The sequence below is a fragment of the Phocoena sinus genome, chromosome 1 (assembly GCF_008692025.1).
Source record: "Phocoena sinus isolate mPhoSin1 chromosome 1, mPhoSin1.pri, whole genome shotgun sequence".
NCBI lineage: Eukaryota > Metazoa > Chordata > Mammalia > Artiodactyla > Phocoenidae > Phocoena > Phocoena sinus.
In genome coordinates, this window is record NC_045763.1 from 133195847 (window position 1) to 133216692 (window position 20846).

The following is a 20846-nucleotide window of genomic DNA, read 5'->3' on the forward strand; positions in this document are numbered from 1 at the left end:
ATCCCAGGACATGACATAATTCTGGGGTCGGGGGGCAAGTGGATAATGTCCCCCACACAAAACAATCAGTCCTGTGGCTATGGAAGAGGGATGATGAGGGGGTGGGCTGGTGCCGGGGGGTTGAAGGGGATGGTGTTTGAGGAGATGCTGTCCTGGACAATATGCTGTCATTTCCATTGGAAGAGGAAAAGGAGGAGAGAAAAGTATGCTATTTGCTCATTTATTCATTCAACCAATATTTATTGATTGCCTGCTAGATTCGGTGCATGGCGTTATGTATTGCAAAAGATGGGGTAGGAATAGGGAGTGACCTCAGAGATTTGCTAGAGACAGCCCTCACCTTCCAGAAGCTGGTGATCTCCTCAGGCCTCTGAGAATACAAGAGTGTTCCTCTAAAGCAGATTATTCATGGAAAACAGGAGGAGACAGTAGCCTAACAAAAACCCAAAAACTACTAATCAGTTATCTTTCTACCTCAACATCCACTTATGTTGGAACCTGGGTTGTTACTAGGGCCAGGGCCCCACCTCTGGGGCACAAGAGGAATCAGAGTCCACATCTGTATGCAGGCGGCAGAACCAGACGGCACAGGCTTTGAGTTACAGGTAACAGGGAAGGCTAGTACAGCTGGACATTTGCATGAATTTCCCCCTTTGGAGAATGCACCTGACAGCTGCTTTGCATTTAAAAAGCAGTAACACCCAGGCTGCTTATCCAAAAAAACGTCCCCAGGGATTCTTTTCCACAGAGAGCACATTCTTATAGCCTCCCTTACCCCACCAAAAAAAAAAAAAAAAAAAAAAAATCCCTCTAATATGGGTGGTGCTTATTTCCTGGTTTTTTCTTAGCAAAGGAGCTATAACTGGGACTGAAAAGAGCAGCCAAAAGATGTGATTCTGGTCTTAATTTTTGTAATTTTGGTTTGACGCCCCCTGTTCCACTAGCCTAATTAGTGATTTGTGACTTCTAAAATATACATCAGTGTTTCTGTGAAGAAGAAATTTACCCAGTTTTACTGACATCTTCTTGACATTTTGATCAGCAGCTATTTTGTTCAAAAATAGTGAACTGAACTGAAAATTTCACTGAAATAATGCTAGTACTAATAATAGTCGTAATAATATGTCACAATGCACTGAACAGTTACAGTATGCTAGACACTGTGTTTCATAAATAATTATTGTATTCGACCCTTACACTATCCTTACTTGTAAGCTAAGTATCAATAGCCCTATTTTACAGACATGGAAACTGAGGCTCACAGCCACTAATTAAACTTCTCAATAAAAATTTTGATGCCAATCTGACTCTAAATCCTCACTATAAACAGATGCATTATGCTCCTTCCATTGCAGTATCAGTTGAGTTAGCCTATTTATCCTCGAGCCAGGCATTATTAAATGTTGCATTCTGTTACGAGAAGTAGAAATCATTTGCTGAATATGCAGAAGTCACAGAACACCAAAAGTAGAAGAAACTCTAAGTAGAATCTAATTCAAGTTAGTGATTATACAGATGGGAAGATGATTTTGAAGAGGGCTAAGTAATTTACCCACGGTCAGCTGACTGACTAACGGTTCAACTGAGACCAATAACCCAGATCTCCTGACTCCCCATCCAGTGCTCTTTCCCTCAACATGCTGCCTTAGAGTTGGATGGACAATATAGACATATTACCAGTTAAGACACAGGCACCCATCCCAAAAGATGCGGGAAGCCCAAGTGATGTCAAGTTCAGATTTCCACATTTGCTGCAGGATTTCCCATTGCCTCACCATTTATCTTGTAATTTTTTCCCAACATATTTTCTTGTGCAGACATAAACTATTAGTTTTGGTATGGAGACCATGGCTTAAGACCGAGATAAAAGTCATGGTAGATATATGTATTGTACTCTTAAGCCTGTCGCCATATGCTTATTTCTCTTGGGTCTAGAGCACCATGGACAGCCCACCTGAGCATTGATCTAAATGTTGGATAAAAGACGATGGGCTAAACAAATTGATCCCAGCTTAGCTTGCTGAATCTAGGAAACAGAACAAGTTTGGCTAGAAGTAGAGCTTCTTCTCTCCATATTCCACCAGAGAATCCAGGCCTCTTTCTTCTCAGTCATGTTGGTTAACAGTCTGATATTTACCAACTAACTTCTATACGCCCTACCTGATGCTAGAAGCTATGAGAATTCAAAAAATTATGAAGCTTTTGCATTTGCTATGTCCCCTACCTGGACTGTTCGGCCCCCCCGATCTTTGCGTGCTCTGTCTTGTCTGCCAGGTCTCAGCTCAAACTCAAAACTCACCCCTTCATTACCATCATTGAGGCCTTCTCTGTGCCTGCCATCTTTTTTTTTTTTTTTGCCTCTCGGCATGCAGGATCTTAATTCCCAGACCAGGGATTGAACCTGTGCCCCATGCAATAGAAGCATGGAGTCTTAACCACTGGACCACCAGGGAAGTGCCCTGTGCCTGCCATCTTAATCAGCTCCCCCACCCATCCTCCAGTCACCCTCTATTACACCCCCTGATTTTAGTTTCTTCATAGTATATGTCACTATCTAGAATTATTGCTTTCATTTGTCACTTGCCACTTTCGTTCTCTCTTCACTAAGATATAAGCGCCATAGAAGCAGGAAGATTTTCTGCATCGTTCACCATTATTGGACCAGTGCCTAAACGAGTGTTTAGATATAGAAGGAACTGAATAAATGAATGAATGAGCCCACTCTCAGGAAGCAATCCATCAAACTGTTAAGGCAAAACTTACATATTTGGAGGAGAGAATAATCCAGAAAACTATATAATCAACTACTAAATTGTACATTATGGACAAGATGTCACTACTGTCAGGCCTATCATTATATGAAAGAAGTTTGACATCACCACCAGAATTGTCCCATCAACTAAAATAATAGCCAGGTAAAAATATGAAACTCCAATAATTTTTGGTTTTGAGAGGAAAAAATGGGGACCTCTTGAACACTATTTTAAAAAATAGAGTGTTTGAGATAGTAAGACGAGGACAGTGTTGCCTACAGCACAAAGTTTTTTTAAAAAGCAGCTTATCACTTTTAATCCTGATGGTTGGCACGTTTCCAATTCCCTTCAGTGCCTGAGGGCTTAAGACTGTTCAATTCTGCACACAAGCCTAATGATCAATGGCTTAATCAGAGGAAAGTCCTGGCCTAAAGTGAAAACCATTCAGGCTCGTCCTCCTTTCTGTGAGACTCTCCACTGTGGAGATGATACCAGGACACAGCCCTGGAGGCCACCGTGCCATGGCTCCCGTGTTGAAGTTCCTGCACTGGACAGGGAGAGCAGGGATGATGGGGAAACCCACTCCCTGTTGGTCTTTGAGGAGAGAATCTAGCTTTGCTATTCAGAACGTCCTCCTCAGACTAGCAGCTTTGGTGTCATCCAAGAGCTTGTTAGACATGCAGAATCTCAGGCCCCACCCAGACTCACTGAATCAGGATCACCATTTCAACAACATCCCAGGTGATACATATGCATATTAAATTCTGAAAAGCACTGCTGTACAGAAAAACAAAAACTCCTCCAGAAACTGGGTCATCATCATATATCATGGCAAAAAAAAAACAACAAAAAAAACCCACAACAAATAACCAAAACTCCTGAAAACTCAAGACGAAAGGCAGTGGATCCTTCTTGAAGTCTAACCATGGTTGACATCTGGCCCTGTAGTGGTCACTTTAGACCAGTCACCTGGCTTCAATTCCATCTTGATCCTACTTCCATTTGGCCCACTCATCTTCCCACCTTCATCTCTTCTTGTGCCACTGGCAGGCAAAACAGCAAGCTGCCATTTGCAATGTATCTCAGTAGGTGAAGACATTCTTCTTATCCTCACTCTGCCACTTACTGCTTAGGTGACCACATGCAAGTTATTTAAGCTCTCTGAGGCTTTATTTTCTTATCTATAAATAGGGAACGTAAGACTTAAGTGATGTGTACGTTTGAGGATTAAATGAGAACAGTTATGTAACAGGCTGTTTGGTAATATTATTTTGGTAACTTCTTCCCTCAACCTACAGATCCACTTTACTCCGGACTCTGCATCAGAGCCTGGGGACTTGAAGACTCAAAATAGATCCTCACACATATGTTTAGAAAAGCTTAGATCCTCTCGGAAGCCTCTGTTTATGATACCACCCGGCTCAGCACCAGTGGCACCTTCATCAGGCCTGTCTGCCTGGGAATGCCATAGAACAGATGTCTTCTCGAAACCCCCTCTCTGCTCACTTCAGGGTTTTGCATGTAGCAGGCCCTCAGCAAACGTTTGTTGAATGAATTAATTAATCATTGAAAGAAAATAGCTGTATGCCATAATCGCTTTGCCACTTGTGTGCTAACTTCGTCATTGTGAATGTGCATAAGAGAGCCTTTGCAGTTGGTTTGCAACCCTGGGGTCGTGAAACGTAAAGCATTATACAAACTTCATTGGCATCAAATACACAAGACTAGGTCTCTGCTGACCAGCACTCACACACTGGATCAGAGGCTGACGGCTGCTTCAGCTATTGTTTTTGCTTCAGCCATGGAAGAAATCTGTTCTCTATCCTGGGCAGATGAGCCAACTGAGTCTTTCTTGGGCTCTGTCCTCCCAAAAAATAATTGATGAAAAATAGAAAACGTGGCATCCTGTGTGGTAGAAATACAATGTCATCCAGGTGGCTTACTTCTTTCTTTGATTCTAATCTAACTTAAGACTTCTCAGAGCTAGAGGGTCCCCTTAAGGGACAAACTCTCAACTTGTGTCTCGGAAGAAGAGGAAGCTATTCTTCTTAGCTTTCCCCATGGAAAGGAAGCAACTGGCTGGAAACCAACCAACCAACCCTCTGTGGATTATGCCCCAGCCCCCAGTGGATTATGGACTACAAGGTACAACAGAAAGGAAGAGCTTGCTTATTGCCAATTGTCAACCCAGATAACCCCACTGATATGCCCCAAAAGCAATGGTGAGGAAAAGCTACGGCAAAGGTCAGATCTAATGTAGCAATGAAAGTGATATTGGAAAAGAAAAGGAAGAAAGATCTGAGGAAATCCACTCCTGAATGGAGTACCAAAAAAAAAAAAAAAAAAGAAATAAAGAGAGAAAGAAAATGTACTGAGCTTTACTGTGTCAGGTTGAGGATTAAAATTAAGCCTTTGGGAGTTCTTATTTGAAGAAGGTTCAAATTTTGGTCACTTCTCTGGAATCTACAGATCTATGGCTCTTTTTACTGGTTTCTTCTGAAGTAAGAACAAAATAAAGGATCTATTCGTTCAACAAACAGTACAATAGATGCTAATAATATGCCAGGCCCTGTGTCAGGGGTGAAGACTCAAAGATTGGTAAGAAATGATCCTATTGTTTTGCACTTCCTCCCAGATTTCTATCCAAAGTTCAGCTCTTTGTAGATACAATTGTGTGATTTGTTTTTTTCCCGTTAACTTTCTAAGTCTTTAGATAACAGAAACTTTTCAGAATATATTTTTCAGTGTGTTAAAAAAGTTTTATTATAAAAGTGGCACATGCTTATTGTAGGAAGAGCAACACAGAAGTTTTTAGTACAAAAAATAAAAGCCCCTACCCTATACCATATCCCTAATCTTGAAACAAACAGATAACTTGTGTGTGTGTACATACATACACACACACATATCTAAATATACATAGATAGTGAGAGAGAGGCTAAAGATTATACTTATATAGATGTGTATATGCATATATTTATATATAACATTTTTAAAACAGACAAGACCCTAATATATCTACTTTTCTGCAACTTTCTTTGCTCACTTCCACACAGCTAGGAATAGAATATATCTGGAGAGATAGACAGTAAACTGTAGTAATAGTTGCCTGGTTGCCTCTGGGGAGTGGAACTAGATGACTGGGAGATAAGAGTGAGAGGAAGATGTATTTTTCACTTTATTCTGTTTTACACATTTTGCATTTTTTAAATAAACTTTTTAAATTACAAAAAGGAGGGAAATATGGTACATGCTGCCAAGTCTATTATCATGGGAGACAGTCATACAGGGAAATGACAATACAGGGAAATGTCAAGACTGCTGTCAAAGGATATATATAAGGAGCTCCAAGAGCATGAAACAGGAAGCAAAGAATTCTGACTAGAAGGAAGGCTTGGTGGAAGTGGTGATGTTAGAACTGGCTCTTGAAGAGTAGAAAGGTGATGGTAGAATAGGGGTAGATAGAGGACAAGGTTAGGTAGGCTCAGAAGTGTGGAAAGGCTCAATCTCCTCTTCTGAACCAGTGGGAACCTTGACCCTGGACCCAGAGTTGGGGCCTGACACTGGGTCAAGGTATCATTTAATTGCAGATGGCAATTTATAGAGCTGAAGGGGCGATTAAAAGACACAAGCAAGAAACAGAAATCATAGCCAGGAAGACTGATCTGCTGATCCTAAGGGCCTAAGAAGAGAATAAGATCCATCCAGAAATGAGGCAAAGGAACAGACACCAGGGAATGGAGTAGGGTCAGGGGGCCGGGTGGGCAAGAGAGGGACCAAGAGAAAATTTCTGAGTGGGACGAGTAATTGTGGAGACTTTAGAGCACATACCTCTGGCCTCAGACTGGGGCAGGAAGGGAGACTCTGAGGCTTTAAACTGTCTGGAATCAAATGCAAGGGTTTTGGACTGATAGCAAGCAGTCTTGTGCCATCAGAGTGGAGGAATGCTTGGGGTAGGGAATGGTCAGTGATGCAGCAGCCAGAGAGGGTAGAGGGTGTGGTAGGCTGAATATTTGCTCCCAAAGATGCCCAGGTCCTAATTTCTAGAACCTATGAATGTTACCTGTGCCTGGCAAAAGAGATTGTGCAGATATGCTTAAATTAAGACTCTTGAGATGGGGAGATTATCCTGCATTATCTGGGTGGACTCAATGTAATCAAAAGGGTCCTTACGTGAGGAGGCAGAAAGAGTCAGAGAGAAGACCATGAGACTCAGACATTGGAGTGATGCACTTTGAAGATGGAGAAAGGGGCCACAAGCCAAGGAATACAGGTGGCCACTGTGAGCTGGAAAGGGCAAAAAAGGGGTTCTCTCCTAGAGCCTCTAGAAGGATCCTCCAGCCCCACTAGTACCTTGAGCTTAGACCAGTGAAACTGATTTTGGATCTCTGGCCCCAGAAGTTTCAGGAAATAAATTTATGTTGTTTTAAGCCACCAAGTTTATAGTCATTTGTTACAGCAGCCATGGGAAACTAATACAGGGAGTGAAGCCATGTTCATGCTGAGAAGGCAGTAAGGCATAAGTGACGGGCTCCAAGCTCAAGAGTCATGTCATTAAGGGGCATTTAAAAAAGATAACAGATAGTGAAATGCAGAATGGACGAGAGTGGCAGGAAACTGAAGAAGGCACCTGAGGATGCTATTTCAATATTTCTTATGAGAGCTGATACCGTAAACTCATACAATTTTGAGAAATGGACGAGAAGACACCTGCTGAAGAAATATTTAGGGGGTAAAAAGAACAGAACTTGTAAACGGTTGAATGTGGAGGGTGGAGGAGAATATAGAAGACCCCTAACTTTATATTTTGACCCATCAATGTGGTTCATGAATCTACTAGCAGATACAGAGAAAAGAGATGCTGATCATTGAGGTGCCTATAGAATATCCAGGTAGAAATGGTAAACACTCACAGACAAATGAGCTTTTGAATTTCAGGGAGAAGGGAAGGATTTGAGATGTGGGTTGAGGTAGATACAAAAGAGAATCACCCAGCAACAGTGAAGAAGAGATGAACATTAAGGGTGAAATCCTAGAAAATGACCAAAATGTAAGCAATTTCTTTAGAGGAGTGAGGGCAAAAAAGAATGAGAAATAAAGACCAAAGGCTTATGAAGAGAATCTGGACAGAAAAGCATCAGAGACACAAAGGGAGAGGACTTGCAAGAAGGCAGACCTGGCCAAAAGGGACAAATTCTTTAGCTGAGATAGATGAAATGGTCACAGAATAGAAAAATGAACCTCTGCTTATAAAGTCTTTTTTTTCCTTCTCCAGAGCAATTTCTGTAAGGGTGACGGGGCTGAAAGCAATTATTGGAAGAGTGAAAAGAAGTTGAGGAAGTAGAGAAAAGATGTATAAACTACTTACTCAAGAAATTTGATGGTGACATGTTGAAAGGAAACAGTGGTAAAAGAGTTGCATATTTATAAAAATATTATTTTTTGGAAAACAGAAGGTTGGCGAAGGGATAATTGTGGCTGAAGAGGTTGCAGAGATGAAAAAAGAGGAGGCTAATGAATGAGTGAGGACTAAGAGGAAGCAGAGAGGGAAGGAAGCAAGTGTACAGGTGGAGAGATTCACCTGAAGAGGAGGAGCTCACTGCATTTCCCGAGGCACAAGGGCAAAGGATGATGAGAAAAGATGGAAGTCAGTTTAGAAGCAGAGAGAGTGAGGTTGGAAATTTCAATTCAGATAGTCTTTATTTGCTCTGTAAAAGAAAAAGAAGAGAGGCTAATCTTAGACCGTGAGAAATGGAAATATGTTATTCATGGGCTCCAGTCAGACTTATCTTAAGACAGGTGCTCCTACATAATGGTCTGACCAAACCATATAGTGGTTGTATGACGAATAAGTGGCTGTTGAATAAAAGGCTGCCTTCTGAAGACCTGTTCAAAAATACCCATCTCTGAGTTCTCATCAGTCAGGCGTACCTAAATCGTTTTATGTGTCTATGATAAAACCCACGTGGGAAGTCACCACATCAGAAGAGCTTTTAACCACCGTTCCCACCGAGACAACCCCAACTGCCATCACTAACAACAACCTCAACAATAATAAACACTTGCTGAGGGACTCTCATGTGCCCGGCTCTCTGCTGGACCCTGGGATTTCAAAGTTGAATAAGGCATAGAACCTACCCTCAAGAAGTTGTGTAGTGATTTGTAGAAAGAAGAGGAAAGTCTTTTACTTAAATGTGTCACCTGAGGAAGCCTCTCACATAAAGGGGACTTCTAGGATCCATAAACTGTCAGAGCTGGAAGAAACTACAGAAGGCTTTACAGGGGAGATGCCTATAGTTGATTGACTAAACAAAAGTCACCTGGCAGATTCTAGAGTCCCAGCCTTTCAGTCCTGTGATCTTTCCATTTCATTTCACCCCTGATAAACCTCTTTCCTATTCAATCCATAAGCAATTTTAGGTATCTAATCATAGGTACAAAAGCAAAGAACACAAAACCCCTTTTCACTGGAAAGTTTTTAAAGTTAGAATAGGCAAGAACATATAATTAAAGGACTCGAGTCTAAAAAGGTGTCACTTTTATGCCATGGTAGGTATAGCCCTCTCAGAACACTTGTCACCACTAGTGTATAAATTCCATTCTGGAGCAATCCTCTCCAGAGTGCAGAAAAGCAGAAGAAAATCTCCCTTTGTCTTATGCACTTATAATCCTTAATCAGTAGCATGCTTCGTGCTTTTGGAATAAAAAGAAATTAGTGCATAGGGAGAAGAAAAATATTTAAGGGTAAGAATCACATGCAACAATAAGAGAGATAAACTCTATGACACAGAGGTAAGATGCAGGAGTCAGCTGGGGGGCAGGTATACATGGACAATTGCAAGAGATCAAAATAAACATTCTAAAATATTTGAATATCTTTTAATATCAATAACAAGCAAGGGGTGATATACATCATATTTATGAGAACTAAAGCCAACAGCTGGACTGTGACAAAATTAGTTCCTGTGTGTAAGAATGGAGAGGGATAGGGCATAGTGCCAAGGCCATGGACAAAGTTCCCTCCTGGGCTTCGCATTTAACCTTAAGGATACTACAATGCTCAGGATAGACGCAAGAGGTAGAACCAGGAGTTCTGAGGAAGGTCAGGCTCGCATCTCCCAGCAGTCCTAGAGCCTGGCAATCCTTGAACCACTGGCAAACAGAAAGAGAGGAGGCTTTAGTCCTTTGGTTCAATCGCTAGGCTCTGGCATGGAAACATAACAGTTTTGCCAGCTGGAACTGGTCTTATCGAAATGTGCTTACGTTATACTCCTTCTTGGCAAATTGGAATCAGAACAATTTTAAGATGCTGAAGTTTGAAGGGATACAAGAAGCCTGCGGTTGTCTCTTTGAGCTTAGAGGAATCAGGACCTGGGGGGAAGCCTGCAGTCCAGGTACAAGCCTCTTGCTTCTTTTGGAAGAAAGCTCCCAGTCAGAAGAGGGGCTCTCATGCCTCAAGACAAAATAGAAATCTGTATGGAGCTCAGAGAACCAAGGGCATCTCAGCCACGGGAGCGTATTTTCTCCCACTGTAGCACTGATGACAGCAGGGGGTCCCTAGTCTCAGAGGGACCCTTGATCATTAAATCTTAGGATGACCTACTTCTTGAGTTTTCACTGTGCTAATTTCATCACTTGCCCTTTAGCAACTCACACATCCATAATTTGAGCTCATCAGAATGCCATGAGGATAAGATAAGAGGAAGAAATTCCATGAATGGCAATTCTAAACCAGTCTTGGTCGATCAGAACACAAATTTACCAGCCAGTACTCCTCCTACATCAGAAGGTGATTCAAAGGGTCCCAGAAAATCCAATTTCTTATACTTACTTGGACTGAATACTAACTTGCCATCAAACAGTGGACCAAGATTTATTTGGGAGGCTGTTATCCAGAGCTACACAAACACCTGGGGCAATGGAGATTTCCTCACAGCACAGCGCAGTAGGAAAATTGCCCCTAAACACAGGGCAGGATGGAGTGAGAAGGGGTTTACTATGCAATTACCGGAAGGGGTTGCCAGCCAGTGTAGGATGGGATTGCCGGAGGCAGGGAGTGGTGGGGGAGACTGAAACGCTCTCCTTTTTTCCCCCACTCCATAAGAACAGTCTAGTATTTTGCCCGTGCTATGGTAACAGGATGCATGGTGGCTGGTAAGCCCTTTAGAAGACTCCCTCTATGATAACCTGCTCAGTGGTCATACAGTTTGGACCCCCTCCTGCATATAAAGTTTCCCCAAATACTCCCATTTTGACATCTGGTTTTAGCAACCAAACCTTGGCAATTTAAAGGGTGGGCAAGAACATCGAGGCAAATCTGAATTAGTCCTTCACCTACAGACTCCCTATTTTTGGTCCTATGGATGTACCTAGGCAGCCAGGACTTGCACAGGGAGTAGAACTTGCTGACGAGCATGTCACTCACCTTTGCTGATGTCTTCGTATTCCAGCCAGAGTCGCCGCTGGACCTGCTTGTTTGGGTACCAGATAGAGCAGGATTCCTCAAAGCCGTAGATAGCTTCCTGGATGTAATGGTTGCCAAACTGGTCCAACAAGGCTACAAAATCCCCACGAGATGTAGCCCCGTCTAGGGAGTGGAGAGCATTGCTGAGGGCTATGGAGAAAGGTCACCCAAGAAAAAGAGTGAGGACTTACAATATGGGTATCTGGATTCCCAGGCCATCCAGCCTCTGTGTGCAAGTGCCATGTGGCCCAAAGTGACGTTGGAGAGCTGGCTGGGGCTACCAGGTACTTCCAGGTAGTTAAATCAGACATTTCAGTTCCTAAAAGAATATTTCTTCCACCCAGTTAGTTATGTTGTTAACTTCGTGCAAGTTAAGTATAACATTATCAAATCTCCACTACCTCCCTGCTTAAGTCAAAGTTTTTTGTTTCAAATCACAAGTCATGACATTAAATCAATTTAGTGAGCTCAAATAATAGCATTTAAAAAATGAAAAAGAATAGCACAGTCTAAAATAGAAACGCAAATACCAGCAGAGAACATTTCACTTGGGAAGATGAAGTATGGCTTCATGAACCTTCTGTGGTATGTATGTGGGGACATGCCTGTGCACAAGGTCACGGTGTAAAATGTGCTGTAACTGTGGGTAGTGACCAAAAAAGTTTTCAGGATGCTGCCTTCATGCAGAGAAATGGGTATGGGAAGATAATGGAGGAAGAAAGATAAGGAAAGCCACTAAAACACTGCTTACATTTATTTAAGAAAATCAAAAGTATAAAGACTTTGAAATGGCAAATGGAGGAAGGAATCTGTTTGCCTCCTCCCCAGACAAATCTCCTTGGATTGGCCTTCCCTGTTTAAGAGATTCATATTTGTCAGAAAGATAACCTATGGCAAATTTTCCAAATCCAATACCTTCCCTACCTGACCAACTTTGTACAGCCTTCTTTTTTGACACACCTGTGTCCTAACAGGACGAGGCAGAGCCCGGCCCAGGCTTGAGACCCCAAGTGCAGAGGTCCACATCGTCCATGATGCCATGTGTGGCTTTTAAAAGCACGTGGCAACAGAGATATGTGATTGTTAACCCCTGATATGCATAGCACCTGTGCTGCGTGCAAACTGAGTATGTGAAAAATACTGCCGAATTTTTCTAGGATGACGAGTAACTTTGCTCGTTCCAAGTGTTTTCTGCACCAGCAGAGCTCACTTCAGTAATAGCCACATCCCAATCCCTTCTTGCCAAGAACTCTTTCGTGATAGAAAATAAAAAGTTCTGAGTCCCTTTGTGTACTTTGGAGATGTTCTATATCCTTAAGGCCTCTTCTTTCTCTAGTATATGTCTCACTTCTCTTCACAACTCTCTATTTATCACTAAGATTTGAAGAATACTCATACAAGGTGCCTCATTTTTCTGTTTTGGAACAATTTATCCTAAGTTCAGAATTCACTACTCCTTAACTTATTAGATATAAAGATATATATACATATCTTTATATATATAAAACATAGATGTAGATAAATCTACATTCATCTATCTATCCATCTATCTTGCTTACTTGCTTTTAGGAACCATAACTATTTTCTATTTTTCCACTCCCCTTCCTCTTTCTTGCTCTCTTTCCCTTATTTCTTTCATCATATAGAACCTCTAAGGTATAGTAAAGTATACTCTTTGCACTTGGAAAGTTTTATTCTGTCAATTTATAAAAAGTTTGCTTTCGCATATCCTCTCTATACACTGGGTGACTCCAGGAAATATGATAAAGTAAGTGTTTAAATTTATCTCCAGTGGTTCCCGCCTTGCCCTTTCCATCTCTTCTATTATCCAAGATAAGACTTGCAATTTAATCTATGCTAAGAAAATGATCCGATTCCAGCCATTTGCCCTGAAGGGTGAATCGAGTGACTAGGTTATAGATCTCGTGGAGTGGCTACATTTTGGATGGCATCTTCAACATTGATAAAAGGCTTGTGCCCTTGGGAAGGAATGCCACACCCCAGGAGCAGGTGGGAGGGATGGCTTGCAGCTGTGCTCACCCTGAGAGACGGTCACTTGTTTGAGTTTGATGTGGTACATCACAGAGCGGACCTTCCAGTGCTGCAGGACGGGGTATCCGGACACCTCACTGAAGTTCACCATCCCTAGGGACAGAGGAAATGCGGGCTCAGTGCATGTAGTGGATTCTCAAGTCCCAAGTCTACTGGCTTAGGGGGTGTAATTGTGAGGAAATGAGAAAGCATTTTTGGATGGAGAAAATTTCTGGAATCATAGTAACAACAGCTATCACTTATTGAACCTATACTCTGTACCAGGCATTCGGCTAAGCACTTTGTATATAGTCATATGATCCTTGTAAACTAGGTGTTATTGTCTGCATCTTATAAATGAGAAAACTGAAGCTTAGACAGGAGTTTGCATAAGGGCCCTAGGCCACCAGGTAGAGCCAGGATAAAGTTCCAGATGTGTCTGAGACCAGAACAGGGTTCGTAACTATACTACTACAATACTCCCTTAATAAACTCATATGAAACTCTGGGCTTACTGTAACACACAGGTTTTTACACTCTTTAATAGCTGCAATAATTGACTCAGCTCAAGTTCCTGATAACATCGATTTTTGTGTCCCGTTTAACTGATTTGTGTTCCGTATCTAAGTTTTAATTACTCTGAAGCTGATAAACCTTGTTTCGTCTTTACCAGGAGGGACAGTGTCAGCATGACTAAGTTAGTAAGGGGCAGGAATGGGCCCTATACTGAGTGTCATCTATGTGCTAGACACATGATAGGCACTTTATTTGTGGTCCCTATTTTACAGATGGGAAAACTGAGGCTCTGGGAAGCCAAGTTACTTATCCAAGGTCATTCTCAATAAATATATCCTTGTAGCCTCTTAGTGATGTTGTAATGAGCTGTTCTTGCTTGAACACCTTGTAGAAAGAGTGGCACTCTACTTGAATTCTAGCCATTACTATAAATATAAAATGCTACAGAAACAAAATAATTAGGCCACAGGAAATTAAAAAATCACCTTGCTAAGTTTAGAGCACCAACTTTGGCTTCATTTCTATGCCTGATGTATGCACATGTGTGCGTATATATGTACATATGCAAATATAATGGCCACATATATCATAAATTTAGATAGACAGTGAGCGTGTGTGTGTAAATATAATGGCAATGATACATACGTAGTGAATTATCCTGCCATTTTGACCCACGCTTCCTTCAGGCTAAATCAACTAATTTAGTGCCTAAACTGGATGAAGAGTAGGTAGGATTAATTAGCTGCTTGTCAACTCTGATCAAATTAGCTGAGTGATTGCCAAATTTCCATTTCTGTGTGAATCATATAGGAATAATTATCGGTAGAAAAACAGGAAAAAAGGTCAGAAGAGGTGCTTACTGAATCAATTGCTTAAATCTGATCTCAGGTAATCAATGATAAGTTACTTGAAACTAAAAGAAGGTTTTCAGCAATTTTCCTTTCAAATGCTCTTCTTTTAGGGCATTAAGCTTTGTGACGGCAGTCATACTTCTGCATACGCTGGCTTTTCGCCTTTACGTCAATCGTAAAAGCGTATAAAGGAAATTCTAACTTTACAAGTTTAAGACTCCAGTCACATACCTCCAAGGTACGTTTCATTCGAGTTATAATGTGCATGTTTTGTAAAACTGTTCTACGTAGTATGCATTCTCCAGTGATGCTAGCTCATCAGCTTGCTGTTATTTCAGAAACTCTATTAATAAAAAGATAGCAAGCCCGATAAAGATTTTTCAATATATCAGGAAACATTCCCTTTAATGGACTTGTTTCCCAGCAGGAAAAGAAAAGGGCAGGAAATCAGGAGGCGGGAGTTCTAAGGCACCCATGCTGCCGAAGTGGGCAGTTTCTGCCTGCCAATCAACTGGCCTGAGTTTCCTCTCTGGCTACCTGCCCAGGGGACCTTGCGATTCTCAGTTGTTGCATCTGTAAAGTGAGCGGCTTAGCTCAGATGCCCCCTTGTTTCCTTTTCAATTCTGTGATTCCAACCAGCTGTGTGACTTGGGGCTAGGCAACTCATTTCTTTCAGTTTTTGTATCTCAGAAGTGGGGATGATAGTATCCATCCTGCCTACTTTACAGGTAGGTTGTCAGGACAAAATAAAGTTACGGGTATAAAAGCACATTGAGAAAAGCTAAAACATCATATACATACATGGTTTCCATAATGTTGCCACCCTCCTCCCTACCTCTCTCTCATCACTTCTAATTGTGTGAACTTGACATTTGTTAATTGACGTTTTTGTTATAAATTCCCAGGCCTTAGTTCAGGTCAGTAGAGGGAAGGGAAAATAAAAGAAGCACGGGTGTTGGCGGTGGGCAGGGATGACAGTGTCCCACATTCGCCCAGGATGAGCCAAACAACTGAACTCCATTACTTCACTGCTAAACAACAATTCTACTGAGTGCCTTTATGCTACACCATAGTCAGGGAAACAGTTATATAACTGTTAATGCTCGGGAAATGTTGTTCTGTGCCGACTTACAGATAATATTTCCATTAGTTAAAAGGAAAGGGATATTTAAAAATACCTATTTTCTTGCTGAGTCATAGGATTCTTTCTCGGTGTGCCCTTGCAATGTGGTTAGTCCCAGTTTTTTATTTCATTTTATTATTATTTGTGATACATTTGTGAATGACTTTTTTCCAAACAAAATATCTCTGTTTTCTCAAGAAAGAACATTATTTTTCCCTACATATGCTTGAAAAAAGAATGACTGAATAGACCTATGTGATAGAAAAAGAAACAAAGAAGGGAGGAAAGAAGGAAAGCAAACAGGCAGGCAAGGTAGGAAAGAAAGAAAAGAATAGAGAAAGAAGAAGGGAGGAAGGAAACAAGAAAGGGAGGGAGGAAGGGAGGGAGGGAAGGAGGGAGGAAGAAAGAAAAGAAAGAAAGAAAGGAAGGAAGGAAGGAAGGAAGGAAGGAAGGAAGAAAGAAAGAAAGAAAGAAAGAAAGAAAGAAAGAAAGAAAGAAAGAAAGAAAGAAAGAAAAAGAAAGAAAAGAAAAAAAAAGAAAAAGAAAGAAAAGAAAGAAAGAAAAGAAAGTTTTCTCCTGTTATTTTATTGAAATGTCAAGGGGATGTTTAAGATTCCGTGATTACGGCGCCCATCGGACCCATGAATGTGACCAGCAGCCTCCTCTTCCTCCTTGATCTGCCTCTGGACTCTTTTTTTTTCGCAGCTGAGAGACTGAAAATACAAATGGATGATGGCCAGACCGCATGTAAAAACAGAATTCTGACCCACAATCGGCAGCAACCAGCCCAGCAAACCACCCTATTATCTACAGCAACCAGCCCAAGAAGCTAATCTACCGTCTCTAAGTCAGACTTGTAGGAAGTCAGACCACCATCTCTTCTAGTTCAGGAAGCCAAATAATAACCCCTGTAACAATCAGGCCAAACTCACCAGGACTTGATTAATAACTGACAGCTTCCCTAATTTTTGTTCTTGCTTCCAAGTTAGGTTCCACCAGAGAAAGACAAATAGGTCTCCTAAACATTTACCTAAGAATACCTCACTCCTGGTTAGTTGGATCACCTGCCAACAGCTTACATGCCTATCAGGGCGTATCTGAAGCCCTCCCTTTTTTCCACTCTGAAGCTTTCCTACTTCTCTGCCTGCCTCTCAGTCTCTGCCAAAATACAAGTGATGGTGGCTGACTCCCTTGCTGTGTGTAAATAGCCTTCACCTGTTTTCATTTTGTTGGTCTTCATTTATTTCCACACAACTTATAACACCAAAAAGGCTTGTAAAGCATAAGAGTTCTTAACTGTTTTGGTAAGGAAGAAGGTAACCGGCAAGATAAAACACATACATCAGAAATTTTCCAGTACATTCTTTAAGCCAATAATTCTGAAAGCTCGAAATAGCTGTTATGTGTAAAAGGATTCTCTAGTTAAACAGATTTGGGAATTGCTGGGCTAAGTAAAGTAAAAGGTATTTCTTTAGTGCAGGACTTCTTGGAATCTGTTCCATGCTCAGGTGCTACAGACTGCTGAGAGGTAGATGCTACTTCCAAATTATTTGAAGATAGAACCTATTTATGAGTGGAGGGCTGGTTTTTCACGAAAAAAACATGCTTGAAAATGCTGATATAGAAGAACCTGAAGATCACTTTCGCCCAAAAACCTTTTAAGCTTGTAGGTTTATGGGGACCGTGACCTGTAATAGCACATAGTGCGGCATGATATGACATTCTCTGTATGACTCTCAAGAAAGATATAAGTAAAATGTTACCAGAACTAGGAAATAAATATGGCAGAAAAGTGGTCAGCCATCTCTAACTGATTCTTCTAGTTATTCTGGGCTTTGAAAAACAAGACTGATTCCTTCTTACATCAAAGGAAATACCTGCTCTTGGACTAACTGGTATCACTTCTTAATCAAAATACATTAAAAAGAAAGGCTGGGTAGAAAACTAGCAGGTCAAGAAAAGTTCTCTTTGTACTTTTAGGAATGTCACTGTCTCAAGACGATGAAAAAGGAAAGGTCCCACCAGGACATCCTTCCACTCCTTTTGCCTCTGCTATACCAAATAAGGAGAAGTCCAAGGGCACAGGGAAGAAAGAAGTTTCTCTTGTGGATTTGAACAAAGTTTGGATCTTTTTCTTATTTCCAAAGATGGAGATTCAGGCACATGTTTTTCTGATGCTTCTCAGATCTATCCTCCCCAAAAAGCTCAGGTAGCATCCAGGACCACTCTGTGTCCTCCCAGCCTGACAACTGAAATCTCACTTCCATGTAAGTTCTAATGTGGGAGAGAGTTGCCCTGGTGACTCTTTAAACAGAAGCCAGGTAGTTTATCGGCAGTGTGGAGCCTGTCCTGCTTCCGTGCACCATCTCACACCTCCTTTACAAGGCATTTTACACACACCCAGCAAGTGTTTCTCAGCCAATGACATGGAAACAAGAAAGCTAGATTGCCAAACACTAGAGACGTAGGCTTTCAGGACACACCCAGAGGTGCACTTTAATTTTTTCAGGTTTGTGTGTGTGTGTATGTGTGTGTGTGATCTTTTAGCAGGCAGCTTATTTCGATGAGATTTATTTCTGGTCCAGAATATATCTAATTGTTTTCTCCCTTGCCCCCTTTCCTTCTTCTATAAGGAAAGCACAGTTTGGTAGTTTGAATGTTCATATTTTCTTTCTTCCTTGGTATATTTATTTAGTTAATAAACATACATCTCAGTATGTATCGGGAACTGTTTTTAGAACTTTATGAATAGTTATTCCTCATACTAATCCTATAAGAAAGATAATACTATAATATCCACTTTTACAGGTAAAAAACTGAGCCACGGAGAAGGTAAGTAACTTGTCCAAGATCACACGGCCAGTGAAGAGTTGAGCTTAGCTGTCAGGATCCAGAGCCTAAGCTAGTGATCACTACGCTATACTAACTCAGACAGACCTAATTCTAATCCCATTCTCGTCTAAACGAAATTTTTGGACATAACTTGATATCTGAAAAAGGTTTACACTCAGTTCAAGCTATTCTTCAGAAAAGGGGAAAATAAAGGGGAGAAGGGTCTAGAATAAGGAAGACATAGAATGAAGAAGGGAGAGGAGTAATGGAGAAATGAACAAAGCTGACAAGGAAAGAGCTCATGTCGAGACTCCTGGTAAGTGATGCTGAGTTCCCGGTTGGCTGCCTCTTAAGGGTCCCTGGAACACTTCAAAATGCCTTCTTTGGTCCAGGAGGTGCTAACTGGGGGTCTTTAGTGGCACAGAAAGGAGAAATGACCCCTAGTATTCCTGCCTCTCCCAATCAGCCCATACCTTCGTTCCACAGTGAGCCGAGGAGAAGAGTGCCATTGGGCTCAAAGCAACATGGAGTGACAGGTGTTATGATCCCCATCTTATGATGGGGGCCATGAGACCCCAAGAGACTGTATTGTCTAATGTCACACAGCTAGAAAGTAGCAGAGCCAGGAGTCAAACCCAGGGTCGTTTGACAACAAAGCTCTAGCATTCTCTACTCTCTCACACTGCTCTAGAAGCACTTGCCGGGGAACCAATGACAGATATTTAGGCTCTAAGCAATCTACCTTCTTTCTACCTCTGCTGTGACCTAGTCACTTCCTCTAACCCACTGAGAACTCTGAACTCTTACATATCTATTATTTCATTTGTTTTCAAAGCATCCCAATAAGACTAGCAGGGAAAGGTATTATTATGGCCATTTTGCAGAGAATTATGTGATAATATTGGCCGTTTCACTGACAAATAATCCTACTAGTGTTCAGTTTTAGGACTGAGCTTTTATCACATATCAAGAAAATCACTGGCTTTGAAACCAAAAGAAGCAAGGTCAAGCGTCTTGAGCTCACAGCATCACAGGGAGCTGCTTGTTTGTTTCTGCCAGTTAAGTAAGGTGTGTGGCACACTCACCAGTCAAGAAGTCTGGGTCCGGGGTTGGTTCTGAGATTTCCTCCAGGCACTGATTCTCCAGGGGGACAGTGGCCACCACAAGACCATCTGGCAGTTGCTGGTCTAAACCTCGAGCAAAGTTGTTTTGCCTGGAAACAGAGGCCGACGTTCATCTCTGAGTGTTCAAGTGAGCGCCACTCTTTGGTGAGCGATCTATGTCTCAACCCACAGTGGACCAAAAACTTCCCCTCACCCTGGACCCCACTCAAGGTACATGTCTGGAGCAAGACACGAGTGTGAGAAGTAGGGCAAGGACTGAGGGAGATGAGAAATAAACCAGCTGAAAAGGTCTACTTACAAGATCGAGAATATTCTTCCCCCCATCCCACCCCAGTCCCTACTCCCTGATCCCCTCTCCAGAAGATCTGGGCAAATGAAGCCACCACAATATTCATTGTGACACCTCACTGCTTGCCATTGGCAAATGAGGTCCCAGGCTAAAAGGGGAAATTTTAGTAAAGTCTACTGTCTGTAACAGAAAACACAACTGACTCCAAAAAATAGCTCGAAAGTTTACTATCAGTTTGCCTGTAAGAGTCCAGACCTAGCTTGCTATCAACTGCGGGTCCATATTGTAAGACTTTCAACATCATCATCATCATCATCACCATCATCTCCTGAAATGCATGGATTCTGAGGATGATGTATTCAAATAACCTAAGATAGATTAGGGACAGGGGTCAAATGGAGAATTGCCTAGAAGTATTCTAAGTCAGTGGTTTGAAACATTTTGTTCTCAAGACCCCCTTTACACTCTTAAAAATAACTGAAGGCCCCGAGTAGCTTTTGTTTATGTAGATTATATCTATCAACATTTACCATATTAGAAATTGAAAGAAAAAATTAAAAAATATTTATTGATATATTTTTAGATGACAATAATACATCCATTAAATATTAACATGTCTTGAAAAATGATGAGACAAATGGCATTATTTTACATTTTTTGCAAGTTTTTTAAATGTCTGATTTCATAGAAGACAGCTGCATTCTCACCTCTGCATTCAACTTATTGCAATATATTGTTTGGATTGAAGTATATGAAGGAAACCCATCCTCTCTGTAGTTGGAAAAGGCAGGACTTTGAATATCCCCTGAGAGGATCTCAGGGACCCTCAGGGATTCTTGGACCATATTGAGGACCTATGCTAG

At 41.5% G+C, this 20846-nt stretch overlaps 1 protein-coding gene across 3 annotated transcripts in view; it reads right to left on the bottom strand.

Annotated features, from left to right (window-relative positions):
* ASTN1 (astrotactin 1) overlaps positions 1–20846 on the bottom strand; it is a 337153-nt gene that overhangs the window by 78878 nt on the left and 237429 nt on the right. For all 3 annotated transcript variants that reach the window (XM_032604868.1, XM_032604858.1, XM_032604850.1), the window contains exons 14-16: positions 19656–19783; positions 13258–13362; positions 11179–11367 (exon numbers count right to left, since the gene is read on the bottom strand). In XM_032604868.1, coding sequence (XP_032460759.1) covers positions 11179–11367; positions 13258–13362; positions 19656–19783 — 422 coding nt within the window. The remainder of the gene's footprint in view (positions 1–11178; positions 11368–13257; positions 13363–19655; positions 19784–20846) is intronic.